We start from the raw sequence: 15,091 nt of genomic DNA, 5'->3' as shown, positions 1-15,091 counted from the left end.
ACGAGGCAGAGATGCGGGAAATTCTGCAAACTGTTCTCGATTTGCAGAAGAGGTTATGCGCATTGGAACATGACGTTAGTAAGCTGAAATCTGAGAACATGGAACTGAAAGCTGAGTTACGGGATTCAAGAAGTAAGACTGGTGCGCTGCCTATAGACAACGCTATTCTATCCAATCAGGCTGATCGCACAGACCCACCAACATCCAGCGATGGGGGTGCCACGACGTACATCCCCGTCGCTGACGATGCTGCCAGCTCTAGCTCAAATTCTACGGATAGTGACTCAGATAACGGAGATGCCCAAATTCTGGGGGAGGATAATGCTGATGTCTTTGAGCTACCGCATAGCCAGGTGCGGAAGTTACGTAAGCGTGAAAAGAAAGCAGCAAGGTCCGCAAAACGTGAGGCCACTGGTGCTGTCACCCAACCTGCACCTAGGCTTCAGAGTGTTGTGAACATCGTTAAAAGGCCTCTAGATCTCCGCTCTGCATCAGTGCAGAAGACCCAGCCCATTTATGTCGGTCGTGTTGATCCTAATTATTCTGTTAATGATATCAGGGAGTATCTCAACTCTCTTGGTCCCTGGAGTAGTGAAATTACCGTTGTGCAGTTGGCATCGAAACCGCACTATAAGTCGTTTCGCCTGGATACTCCGACGTCATTGTGTGATTGAATCATGGACTCCCATATGTGGCCATCTAGTGTAATTGTGCGGCCCTTTCGTGTGGGCAAACAACTCCGTGCAGCGAAGGTGCAGTCCGAGTTTAGTACGCACCACACGAGTGGGCAGAGTACTAAGCCATCATTCAAGAGGACGAGGTATGGTCAAGGTCGGCGCGCGGCACAGGGACACTCGCGTCCGTACAAGCGGTGGAACGCTAGTGCCACCAATCCCGGCAGACACTGGGACAATACACAGCAGTACTGGGACCAACGGGACTCTGACCGGTTCCACCGGGACTCTGACCAGTACCACCAAGACTCTGACCGGTACCACCGGGACTTTGACCGGTTCCATCGGGACTCTGACCGGTACCACCGGGACTCTGTCTGGTACTACCAAAAATCAGACCGGAACCAACCCGGCTACGAATGGTCGAATCAAAAGTGGTAAGAACCTTGGCAATAGTATTATGTTGCTTAGTGATACGTATAACTGTCATAGCTTGAAATCGAATGCCTTTCATGTCGCACGTAGGTTAGGCGACTGTGACGTTTTATGTCTCACGGAAACGTGGCTAAGACCACACGAACTGCAAAGCCTTCCTATGATACTTGCTGGTGCAAACCCAAACCTCGACATAGGTACATACTAATTTTTCACAAAGTCTGCAATGTCTGACTTAGATCCAGAGTATTCGGGCCGCCCCATTGGGGGAGTCGCAATTATTTGCAAGCGTCACGCAGAACTGAATTTTCATTCTATTGAAATGGATTGCGATTGGCTTATTGGTGTAACTGTGACTGACAATAGTGGTGCAGTGCGCCAGGTTATCTTGAATGTTTACATGCCATACAATTCGAGTAGTGCTGAGAGTAACTGTCTTGAAGAATTTATAGAATGTCTAGATCACCTGCAAAGTTGTATAGATCATCATGGTACCCCGGTCCTGCTCTGTGGTGATTTTAACGCACAGCTACCGAGGGAGGAGAAGATTGGGATATTCTGGTATAAAGATAAAGGTTACTCGCCACTCTCTAAGGCTCTGTATGACTTCTTAACCTCAAATGACCTAATTGTTGCTGACTTCCTGTTTCAGCAGCCGGTTGACTACACGTTTTTCTGTATTAAGCGTAACTGTTGGATTGATCATGTTATGATGTCCAGCGCGACTGCAGGTAACATATTAAGACTGCAGGATTATTAGTCTCGATGACACTTATTTGAGTGACCACCTTCCTATCAGAACAACCCTTAAGATAAGTATGTCATCGCTGTCACCTTGTACTAGTAGCCCTGATGTGAGAGATGCCCGCGTGTCTCCTTCCTACGAATGGGCCAATCGTGTTCGCTGTGCAGCATATTGTGCGGATGTTGGTTCTAATCTTAACACCTTCACGCTGAGGCAGGCCGAAAATTTCGTACACCGTGCTGAGGCCCAAGCATATGTTAATGATCGGTTCTCATACCTTAATACAGTTCTTCACTCTTTTGCGCCTAAAAGAAGTTTCTTTAAGAAAGTGTTTGAGCCTAAGTCGTATTGGTGTAATGAATTGAGTCGGTTAAGTGATGTAAAGAAGTTTTGGTGGCATATGTGATATGTGGGTTGAAAATGGTAGACCCCGGTCAGGGGCTGTCTTTGAATGTTGGAAATTTACCAAAAGGCGATTCCGTCAGGAAACCCGGAAGCTGGTGCATTATACTGTTTCTCAACCTGTTAGTAATCTGAATAAACTTTTCCGTCTGAACAATAGCTCCGCGTTTTGGAAGGCCCTGAAGAAAAAGGGCTCCGATTCCGACTCTAAACTGTCAGAGGAAAGCTTCAAGAAATGTTTTAGTGACACTATGCAGGATGATAATAACCTTGATGATGATCAGCATGAAATTGGCAACTTTGTGAAAAAAGTATTTAGGGAAAATTGCAACAACTTTACTAAATGTGACGTCTCCCCCGCTGATATCTGGGGTGAAATCCCAAAATTGAAGTGTAGCAAGGCGCCCGGCATAGATAACATTATGGCGGAGCATCTTAGGTATGGATTGTGTGATGAATTATGCCGTGTTTTGAGTAATATCTTCACTGTCATGATGAGTTGGCATGTGGTCAGGGATGACATGGCAGTTGGCACCATTATACCGGTTTTGAAAAAAACATCAGCAGATCATAATGACCCTGTTAATTACCGACCGATCACGCTTTGTACTGTGTATTCTAAGTTACTCGAGCTAATGCTTCTGCCCCTGGGTACTTTAAAGGGTAACACCCAATTTGACTTTAGAGAAGGCCTTGGGATCGACCAAGCCTGCTCCTTCGCCAATGATACAATTTCTTATTTTAACTCCAAGAGTAGTTCGGTGTATTTGTGCAGTCTAGACGCGTCCAAATGTTTTGACCGGGTATGGCACGACGGGCTCTTTTTTAAGCTTTTACCTCGTATTGGGTTCGAAAAGTGGCTTTTACTGTACGAGTGGTACGCACACCTAAAGGCACACGTCAAGTGGAAAGGTACGCTTAGCGATCACTTTATGATAACGAGAGGTATATGACAGGGGAGCATCCTCTCTCCTGTCATGTTTACTATTTTTATTGATGATTTACTATGCTCTCTATCCCAGTCTAGCTATGGTCTCAGAATATGTGAATTCTTGTTCAATAACTGCATATGCCGATGATGTTAACCTCTTAGCAGCCACTGTGCCTGGACTTCAAGGTTTAATTAATATATGTGAGCAGTACGCTAAGAAGTGGCGATTTGTTTTTGGCTTTTGTAAATCCCGCTGCACTATCTTTGGCACTTGCCCCTTTTCGAAAAGCCCTAAATGGTCTCTAGGAAATGTTGTCATTGAAAATTCTGTGGAAGTCAATGTTCTCGGGGTGTTAATGAGGAACGATCTGAAGTCAATGAGTCTTGTTGAACATAAAATTTCCTCTGCGAGGCGTAGGGCGTTTGGTCTTATGAATGCTGGGCTGTCTTACCCTGGTCTCGATACTGATGTGAAAACTTACCTGTGGAAGTCTGCTGTACGTCCTAACCTTACTGTGAAAGCCGTAAGTAATTAAAATCTCATTTTTAGTGGTGTTTAAATTTGCCGCCAAATCTTGTGTTTTTCCCGTCCGAATTTGCTAGCGTGGGTTCAAAACAAGGCTGGTCCATGCTTTTGCCATTTTCTAAGTTGTGAGAGAACTTCGTGAGGTTCGCCTCCTCTTTGTTTTTCGTGTGTTTCGGGCTGTCTAACAGGCAGTGGTCTGTAGCAACAGAGGTAATTATGATAGAATATGTATAGATCGTGCAGAATGCTTATTTGATAAATAACGAGGCCTGAATATTGCCTTATTTAGTTTCAAAACGAAGTGATTCAACACGCAGTCAGGACTCTGCAGCTAGTTTGTAAATGGCCGGTCCGGCCATGACGGCGCCACTGTCCATGCTGCCCAGATGTAAACCAGGAAATGATAATGCAGCGCTGTTTTAGAATGATGTTTACGTCTAAATAGAGGAGTTTCGTGACTAGAAAGTAACTGTAATGAACAACTCTGTAAGACCACGAATTGAGATTATCTTTATTGCTGATTTCCGTAAACTGGGTTGACTTGGACAACCTTTGAACTTAGCATTCGGGAACATTGTGTATTATACCGATTTACCCTAAAGTTTCACTGCGCCCTGATCTGCTGTAACTGTAGAATGAGGTATATGATAATTGTAATAGCCAATATGGATATTTTGATGGTTTACTTAGGACACTGTATTCTTTTTACAGTCTTTACAAGCTCTGTGGACAATTATGAATAAAGGATTTGAGGCGACGCCAAACAAAGCAGTTAATTGAATTCTTTCGATCTACGATACGATTTGGCGTGGCCGCCACACTTACCTTTGGTATGAATTGTCAAAACCTTAGTGCTAAAGATATCCGTTTACTAGAAAAGTGCCAAAGTGATAATATCAAACATATTTTTGGTTTTTCTAAGAGGTGCCGACACTCTAAGTTACTTTCAGCCCTAAATATTGGCAAAGTGTCTGATTTTATCAACAAGCAAAAGGTCCTTTTATATGATCGCATTTTTAAATTTGATTAGGAATTTGAATATGGTGTTCCTTAATCGTTACATAACAACCAGCAGTTTTAGCCCCAGCATGCTGATTAGCAGTATTATTAGAGGGGGTTTCTCCCCGACACACACAGCCCTGGCTTTTAATAAAACTGCCCTACAACTACAGAAAGTGAGCGTCCCTGCGGACGGTGTTGTAGATAGCTTGAGGGCCCTACTACACTCAGAGAATTTTAATCACTGCACTTCCAGGGAAAAGCAACTGGCAAATCTCTTATTGAAATCATTTTAATCCATATATATACTATTGCCGTGTTTACTGCTGGGCGTATGAAACGTGTTTGAAACGGCTGTATGTTATTAGTAAGTTTAGCTGTATATAATGTCTTATCCGGTCTTTGTATCAATAGTTTGTATTGTTTTCTTGTGTTGTTTTCTTCTTCAAAGGAGGTAAATAAATTATTATTATTATTATTATTATTATTATTATTATTATTATTATTATTATTATTATTATTATCATTATTATTACACATGTGATTTTCTGACTGGTATTTGTAAATAAGATGTTGTTTAGTTCTGTTTTCACTTTTTGGATTACCCGTCATTCGAAAACCTTGGACTGAGACAAGAACAGTGGTCAAGCTATAAGGACTATGACACTTCTTGAGTTAGGATATGCACTTTATTCACTTATGATATGGAAAACAGATCAGAAACACACAGTTGAGAATGGTGAGTTCAACTTTTTGTCATATTTGCAGTTATAAAAGTTATAAATAGATGTTACAAAATAGCGTTTTTCAATTTTCAGAGTGTTTTCAAAGTTCAAAGCCTTGGAACATCTACCTACTGCATATTAGAACCCAAATCATTGCATAAATAGATGGGATAGGTTCCAAGGATTCAGAACATTTATAGGTTTATATACTTTACTAGATTTCTATCGATAACAGAGGGTTTTTTCTAATACCTAATATTTCGGTAATTTCCGTAAAAAGTATTCCGTCTGGGCGTGACCTAATCATGAAAAAGTATTACGTAGCCAAAGAGTTAAAGAATATTGGTCGTTTTGTGCATTGTTTGTACAGGCTATCGTTTGAATGATCCCATTTATTTCTTTGTACATTGTTAAACACTGAGTACAGTCATACAGCATAACTTTTCATGTGGAAACAAGTTGTAAATTTCTTTTGGCAAACACTGTGAAAATTTTGTGATAATTCTGCATTGACATTTGCGTGAAATTTCTTTGTAAGATGCCGGAAGAAGGTACCATATTTTTATTTGTTTTAGAAGGATTCGTTCGTGATGAATATGTATCATTTGGGTATTTGATGAATTATTATTATTACATATCCAGGCAATTGTGCATGATATGCATTTCTTGCAAAATCTAGCTGTATTTGAAGGCAATTCAATTTTTTGAAGGGAACTCAATTATATGAAATGTGTATTATTTGGTATTTGTACTTCGTTTGCATGGTCAGTCAGTTATGAAATTAGATGGTGAGTCAGTCAAATTTTTGAACTTTTTTAACTAAATAGAACCTCCTATATGATGTGAATTTGTGAATACCATGTTTACCTATATCTGAAGACATGTACTTTTCCATGGATTGATTGGCATGTGAGGACCTTTCTCAATGCTTAATGTAGATCTCCAAATGATTTGACAGCCAAAATGATTCTCCAATGAAAAATTGCTTTATTTTGTACATAACTGCTCATTGTTCTTGTGTTTTCCGAGTTGTTTGCTTCTGCCTGGTGTTTGTGTTTTTTTAGTTCAAGAATTGTATGAGTCACATTGTTTTCATGTGGATTAAATACAAGACCATTCAGGATAGAATTATGGAGTGCAAACTGACTAGACATGGCGTAAAAAGCAACTCCAACAGAGCTAGGAATGAGGTTGTCCTTTTGAGTGGAAACCCACTAGATATGGAGTGAAAAATCACTACAAGAGAGTGAAAATAATGGACATCTTATGGAGAGGAAACGCACTAGATATTGAGTGAAAACTCACTCCAGGAGAGTGAAAAAGTGGACATCTTATGGAGTTGTAACACACTAGATATTGAGTGAAAACTCACTCCAAGAGAGTGAAAAAAGTGGTCATATTATAGAGTGGAAACTCACTAGATGTAGAGTGAAAACTCACTCCAAGAGAGTGCAAAGATATTGTCGTCTAATGGAGTGATATTCACTCTGAAAAGAGTCATGTTCACTCCTCTAAAAGAGTGGTTTTTTTTTACTCCTATTGAGTGAAAAAGTTCACTCTTAAAAGAGTGATTATGTTTCACTCCTTCTAAAGAGTGAATTTCACTCTTTTTGGAATGGTTACTGGCCCACTCAGAAAAAGAGTGAATTTTCAAACAATTCGAGCGAAGTTGGCCTGACTTGAATATCCCCCACATTGAAAACATAGTTCCAGGTGTATGAACAAAAATAAGTATTTGGTTTCTTTTTTTTATTGCTCTTGTACCACCAGCCCACCGGCCCACCGGCCCTCCCTCCATGCCGTCAGTGACACATTATTTCGTCACATCTACGTTCACGTCAAGGATGCTTTTACGCGGTTTTTTTTTATGGCTCATGTCACCACCGGCCCACCGGCCCTCCCTCCCGTCACTGACATCATTGATACATTGTTCCATCACATCCACGTTCACATCAAATATGCTTTACGTCACCAGCATCTTCTGGTCACCGACGGAATTACGTCATTTTGATTCAAAACCTCCATCATTCAACAACTCAACAACATATTAGTATGGCCTCCGAACATTTCTCAAAAAGTATCGATAATATCCTTTCGTCAGACACGGTAATTCCATGGGAACCCAGCTATCAGTCATCTAGATCATCCACCGATATCATTACCCATGGACAACTCCTTTCAACCATCATTCTGGACAAGAAGACAACCCTAAAATGGTGTAACCTGTAACATGTAACCTGTAACATGAGAATGACGCTGCAGCTGGACCGGGCCAAGAAATCGTCTTCACACATGCTGCTGTGGAGATGTCGTCGGACAATGGCTGGAGTTCCCAAACATGACAGGAGCCTGTCCATAAAGAAAGGAAGTTGGTTTGTCGGGTCTAACCTAAACCTAGCGGAGGTTCTGCACTTAACAAACGGCTTTGCGCATGGCTGGACGAACAACTGATGCGCAATGAGACTGGCCTTTACGACAGGACGATCGTCGACTGGTGCAATTTCTGTCGAGAGGTAACAACTCACTTTGCACTCAACAGCAGCGGTATGCTTGGCGGCCCCGGGAAGACTGTCGAAATCAACGATCGAAATTCGGAAAAAGAAAATACCATCGCGGTCACCACGTGGAAGGACAATGGGTTTTTGGAGGAATAGAAAGAGAATCGGGTAATATCTTCATGGTTCCTGTTGAAAAACGTGATATCTTAACATTGATACCGATTATCAAGGAATGGATTCTGCCTGGTACCACCATCATTAGTGATTACTGGAAGGCATACGACTGCCTAGATGACGAGGGTTACCAGCATCTAAAGGTCAATCACAGCGTAAACTTCAAAGACCCGGAGACAGGAGCACACGCCAACACAATCGAGGGTGCATGGTTGTATGCCAAACGCAGCCTCCCCCGATATGGAACCAAGAAAGCCTTCATGGAGGGGTACCTTGGCACGTACCTGTGGCGGAGGATGGTAAAGACAAGAGCAGGATCTGTTCGTAGCAATGCTGGGTGCCATCAAGTCTAGCCATCGTCCAGACGAATGGGATGTCCTGTACTAATCACGACGACACGCAGTAAAGTTATCCATTGGACTTCATCGCTTACAAACATTTGCTTGTTAGGCACGCTTATATGCTACGTGCTTCACAATTATCGTATATGTTAAATATCCTCGGAAAACTCTTGTAACTGTCAATGCTCTTTGATGTTGCATGTTTTTACAAGTTTAGTGTAAAATATCTATGTGCATTTCATTACAAATATAACGCTTTACATATATTTGATACGCGTCTTAACTTGTCCCCCGTCTTCTACTTTGTGGAAAAATAAGATCTTACCAGCCAAACGTTGCAAATACAATTCAACGCCGAGTGGCATACGCGGTAACCATTGGTAACACTGCGGAGCCCGCCAAATCAGTATCGCGTCTGCTAACGTCACCGCGAATGTTACATCATCACTGTCGCAGCAGCCCAAACTGTTTCACAGTGACGTCAAAAAGACAGTCACTTTGAATCACACTCGCAGCGCGCACAGTCTCAGCATCAGTATCTTCTTCGGCCTTCATACTTTTCCTGTTTCCAAAATGAATAAGAGGTCAAGACTAAAGAGTAGCGATGTTGACAGAGTTTACTGCCAGGCAAGCGAAGTTGCCATACCATGGAGCGAGATTCTGCCAGAGAAAACGTACAACTGGATCACAACTTTTTCGAAGGCAACCAACTGCACGTTGGATCTTATTATGCCATCGGTACTTTCCTTAACGAGTACCCTCTGTGGACCGTCGACAAGAGTATCATCTACTACAAGCGGTATGTACTGCTCCCCTTTAAACCTCTTCTCGGTGTCCATCAGCGCGCCCGATGAGTGGCAAATCTAACGTGTATGGGCGCATCATCACACCAGTGATGGATGAGTACCAGAAGCATAATCAAGGGCAGACAATTCACATCGAGAACTACACAAGCACAGGAATACAAGAGAACAACGGTTACGGCATCCATACCTCAGACGAGGGCATGCGACTCATATCAGCTATTAACCTCAAACAAAGCAAAGGAGAGGCCGAGCGTGCTATGTTGTGCAAGCTTTGGGGTGGTGTTGGGGACAAAACCATATTAGCCACAGGAGAACGGACATTCGGAAACACCAGTATGTCCATGTGCTGCTTCGAACAACCGGCACCATTCCTAAATGAGCTCTGCTCCATGGTAAACATGGAGGACAGTTTCTTGGACAAACTACTCTTCTTTATTAACAAGCCACAGCTCTACAAGACCGTCATGCAACTAGCCAATATGGAGGCCCTAGAACATGAGACCCTCAAGAACTTCACTCCGGTTTTCAATGATATTGAAATGGCCCACAGAAACACAACCACAAACTACATCCTGTCCGAGGACGCTAAAAAGATGTACCATGCCTACGCTGACGAATTCATCGACTATATTGCAAGATGGAACAGCAGCCAAGGTGAAAATTGGGTAGGTTGGACACTTCCTTTTTCTGCTTCTTAACTAGCCTAACTACAAGCATTGCGGCAACTCCATTATGCAATAAAAATTTTATAATTTGAAATAATCTTTTCTTCAGAACATATAGAACAACCTCCATCAAGTCATGATGGTGCGGGTGATGCAGCTTCCTGCACAGAAAATCTGTGTTGGTCCAAGGACGCATTGCCCGTTCTCAGGATTGCGGGCAATCTCCATGTGCTGACCTATGACCTATGTCCTCGGATAGTGTCAACGTCATCTCCTCATTCCACCTGTGACGTCATTCATTGCTAGCACGTCGCATGGCAACATAACCTCTGTTTAGATAGGTCGGCTTCTGTTTGACGTCACAAGTAAGCGTAACGCCCTTAGCAACGGGGGATATTCCATGGGCACTAAAACGCTAGTTCGTAAATAGGCCCTATATATATATATTCCTATTTTAAACAAAATAACATGTTTTTTTCAGGCTGCACAGACCTCTGTTGGGGAAGCGACAATTGCTATTCCAAATATAGTAACACTAAGACATCGAATCTGCAGGGCAGTTGTCAGCGGCTCGGGGCCAATAATTACTCCTAAACAAATTGGAAAGAAATTGAACAAGATTGGTACGCAAACTATCATTGATGAGTAAGGCTAACTAAAATAATGAAGTGTTCAATATCTTTTTTTTCAAAATTTAAAATGTACCATGTATAATGTGTTCGTCGTCATTCTCTTTTTTGGGCATTCTTGAAGATCTTACAAGGGACAAAATGGGTACTCTGAAGGAGATTGTCGGCCGCAATGGCAAGAAACGCTCAATATTCATCAAATTTGTTCACGACAACGAAGATGCCAACAAGAGGCCCAAGGGCCTGGCGCTCAGCTGAGTTGATATCATTAATATCTTCCCGGTGTTCAGTTCATTATGCATGAAAATGGCATGCTCCATGGTATTTGATATCCTTTTGCGTTCACTACGGTACCAATGTTTTTGGTTGACATAATTATGCCACTGTTCATTCCTCAATTCTGACCATAATTCGGGTGAAATCATCGTATGAAAATATATACCGAAACATTAAGTTTATGCCATGAATGAGGACACTCATTGTCATAGCCTCGTTTACAAGTACGAAGTATTTTCCCGCGAATATTCAAAACTGTCAGTTAAATAACATGTGACTATACACAAAATAGAAAACTTTGATGGAAATTGTAAATCATTTTTTTATCTATCAGGGGAAACAAGCTGATGATGATCAAATAAATCATTCATGAGAAATCGTTTTGTTGCTGAAGCTTGCATGACGAAGTTAATGCTAAACCTTTTCTTGTGCTCTACTGCGCCACCGTAGTTTTCTATTTATACCAGCGATGACGTCATTTCTGGTGATTCCCTACGTTGTCCAATGAGCGCTTTTTAAAATGTGCCATTTGGTATTGTACAGTATGCAATGTATTTTTTCAGCGCTGCCAGTTGCCGAACAGAATGCCGTAGCTCCCTCAATTTCCAATCAATTTTTATGGGAGTGACATTATTGTATTGCTTAGAATGTCTACTTTTTACTCATGAAAGAATCGTAGAACTAAAACTTAATAGGCGAACAGAATCATGCCGATTCACTGCACATACTGTGGGAATTCTCCACTTCAAAATACATCGGCGATGTCATCGCGAACAGAGCATGCACTTCCGATATCGTTTTCACAGAAATGTGGCCAAATTTTCAAGAACTAATTTCTGAAAGTAGTCCCTAAAGACCTTATGACTACCACTGAAACGAAGTAGTGATAATATCGCCTACCAGACTACTTTTTAAGCAGAAAATTGGGTACTTGAGTGTCATTGAGCTCCAGGCGTAAACAACATGCCGCCATTTTGTCTCCGCTTCGGTATTTCGTACGCCGCTTATAATGCACCTTCTCAATTAAAACCAACATAATAAGGCCTTACATCGTTGATTGAATAGGAACACCACACAAAACACAATAAAGTGGGGTTACAATCGATTACGAAGCTGAAGTGAACAGTGATTTGTTCCTGGAGCTAGGCCTACTGCTTTTGTTGTGTAGCTGCCATGTTTTGAGAACTGGCAAATAGGAGACTTCATTGATGGCTGACGTCATCGGGCGGGAATTTGAATCGGCAGAAATAACTAAAAGGCAGGTAGCGCCCTCTCCTGTTAAAATTTTGAACTTTTTCTCAATAAAATAGATTTTCAAGAATTTTATCTTAATATTAGAGCATATTTCGACTAATTCTGCTGCTCCTAGGCCGATATAGGCCAGTTTCCTTCATGCACTCTCGCTCGCAGGAAGTAGGTCGAATGGCGACAAATTTTGTTTTGAAAGTAGAGTTTGACCAGAAGTATCCAGAAATGCAAAATTGAAGTCTCTAGGTCTTACGGTTACAAAATGTGCACCATGGGTTTAACGGATGGACGGATGGATGGATGGATGGATGGATGGATGGATGGACAGACGGACGCCACTGAACAACTTATTTGACAAGCTCGGCTGACTTAGTCAGCTGAGCTAAAAAACTCATCAGAGAAAGTGGACACACAGAGCTTAAGTACCAGGAATCATTTCGTCAAATGCCAGAGGATGAGCGGGAGAGGAACACCATGGACATGATGATCGCGGAACACCACCCCCAAGAAGATCTCATAATGGACATTGTCGACGTCGCGGCAGACAATGTTATCCAATACTCTAGCACACCCAGCCATGCACACGTGCGTCACAATGATCGAACATTGTCTAAAATTAGGCTATAGGCCTATTATTCATTATTCATTATTGCCATTGGCAAATTCTTGTAACTATGAACATTTTTTTACATTGCATTTTTTTACGATGCGAGTTATGTGTAAAATACCAATGTAAATGTTATTATAAATATATAACCTCACACAAATTACAACAAAAAAAAGTGTTAAATTGTCTTACGCCTTCTACGCTTGTTAACCAAACCAAACGTACAGTTGCATCCGCGGTAGCCCTAATAACCATTGTTGCGGAGCACGCCAAAACATCGACACATCTTTACATTGGATTGGCAATAATGTTTGATCAAAACGTACTCTAACGTACCGGTACTCTTATTATGACATAATTAAATCCATTTCAACCTATTCTCCCTACTTATTACCCATGGTCGTAAGTGCCGATTGTTAGTGAAGGGCCGGTGATCGGTTAAAGGGTCGGTGGCCGGTGCAGGGCCGGTGGTCTGTGAAAGACGGTGGTCGGTGAAGTGCCGGTGGTCTGTGGAAGACGGTGGTCGGTGAAGCACCGGTGGTCTGTGAAAGACAGCGGTCGGTGAAAGGCCAGTGATCGGTGAAGGGTCGGCGGCCAGTGAAGGGTCGGTGAAGGGTAGATGGAGGGTGGAGGTAGCAGAGCTAACACTCCGTTGTTAGTTGAACTGCGTATTAATCCCGATCAATGTTATTAGGTTCCGATCGGCCTATTTGCCGTATGTAAATGTGGGGATATTCAAGTCGCTCCGCGAAGTTTCACTCTATACTTTTTAGAGAGTAGCAATCCATGCCAAGTGGCCACAGAACAGGAGAAAATCCCTGTTGAATCTGACACCCTTTTTAAACTTGTTTTTGTCGTCTGCTAGTGCTATGGCCACTTCAGTGAACAATGCCTTGTTGACACAGTATGAATCCTAACAATGATTTCCTTGCTATTCTGACTTGAAAAGCCAGGGCCATATGGTTAAAAAATGCCAAGTGTGTCAACAGATGGATGGATAGATAGAATGAACAACACTCAAATAGCAATTAGACTACTAAAACTGCATTTGAATGATGCATTTGAATGGTGTCTTTGAGAATCTTCCTCCTAAGTTATTTCCCCCTGATGTGTTCATCCTCGAGAAATAGATGTGAAACTTCGTACTACACACTATCAGATGTTTTTACAAAATTGTGACAATACTGTTTGATTTTTTTAACATCCTGTTTTTTCAAAACTTTGTGAACATGGCATCTGGATACTCCAGTCACACAGCTATGTCAAAAGTCTCCTCTCAATGCTACTTTCTAATTGGTTGATGCAGACTTGATGTCTGGTTACTGGTGGTTCATTGCCTCAAAAAGATCCACAATCCCCTTTGTGAACATAATACCTGACGTGTGCCCCCTCTGGAAGGTCTGTGCTTTCTCCGAAGTCCATACAGATGTGACGAAGCTCAAAAGACCATTTCAGAAATCATCCTAATTACTTGCTCCTGTTTCTTTATGATGAACTATTCCTTTACTTATTAAATCTGGAATCTCTACTGCTAACCATGGTCCCAACTGAAAGAAAAAAGAAACTTGAATAGAAATGAAGAAATATAGCTGGCAAAGTAAAATGAAAAGGCCAGGGGCCACTGCGCTCACCGGTATTTAGGTAACGACTTTATTGACAATGAATGTTCCTTGAGATGAACTCTCCACTGGCTTCCGATACCATATCGCATCGATTTCAAGGTTTTACTCATGGTGTTCAAAGCCAAAAACAACATGGCTCCATCATATATCTCGGACATCCTGCCATCGTATGTCCCAGGGCGATCCCTGAGATCGGATAACCAAGAGTTGTTGGTGACTCCCAGGTATCGCCTTGAGACTTTTGGTGGCAGAAGCTTTACAGTTTATGCCAGCAAATTATGGAACTCGCTGGACACTAACACCCGCAACAGCTCCACCGTCAGCGAGTTCAAAAGAAGATTAAAAACCAAACTATTTGAACAGTGTTTTTGTTAAGCGCAGCTGAGCAATTTTTCTAATTGGATTTTGCGCTATATATATGCTATTTGTATGTATGTATGTATGTAGATATGACAGAGGAAGACTCTGAGGTACTTCTAGTATCTGTATCCTAATCATAGGGCACTTGATATGTGGAAATCCTGAACGTAGACCAACTTTATATTTGGGATAATGTTCAACAAATATGAACTTAATAGTCATTGCCAATTGTCAATGCCATAGTTAGGCCGCCAAACAGCAAATTCACGGCATTTGACCTCTATGACCTTGGAAAGTAGGTCAAATCAAAAACCTGTATAATATGTAATGTATCCTTGCTGGGAGTACCAACCACAACAACTTTATCGAATTCCAATCACTAATGAGCGAGATATCACACTTTCTAGGTTTTCACTTTTTGCCACCTG

General features: G+C 41.8%; 1 protein-coding gene across 1 annotated transcript in view; it reads right to left on the bottom strand.

The window, feature by feature from the left end:
- Positions 1 to 4,200: 4,200 nt before the first annotated feature.
- LOC135500901 (ubiquitin-fold modifier-conjugating enzyme 1-like) overlaps positions 4,201 to 15,091 on the bottom strand; it is a 116,784-nt gene continuing 105,893 nt past the window's right edge. The window contains exon 4 of the mRNA XM_064792620.1: positions 4,201 to 14,228. Within this exon, the coding sequence (XP_064648690.1) occupies positions 14,145 to 14,228 (84 nt within the window). The 3' untranslated portion in view covers positions 4,201 to 14,144. The remainder of the gene's footprint in view (positions 14,229 to 15,091) is intronic.

This window comes from Lineus longissimus, chromosome 16 (genome assembly GCF_910592395.1).
Source record: "Lineus longissimus chromosome 16, tnLinLong1.2, whole genome shotgun sequence".
Classification (NCBI taxonomy): domain Eukaryota; kingdom Metazoa; phylum Nemertea; class Pilidiophora; order Heteronemertea; family Lineidae; genus Lineus; species Lineus longissimus.
The sequence above is the reverse complement of the archived record's forward strand: the minus strand, read 5'-3'. Positions and strand labels throughout refer to the sequence as shown.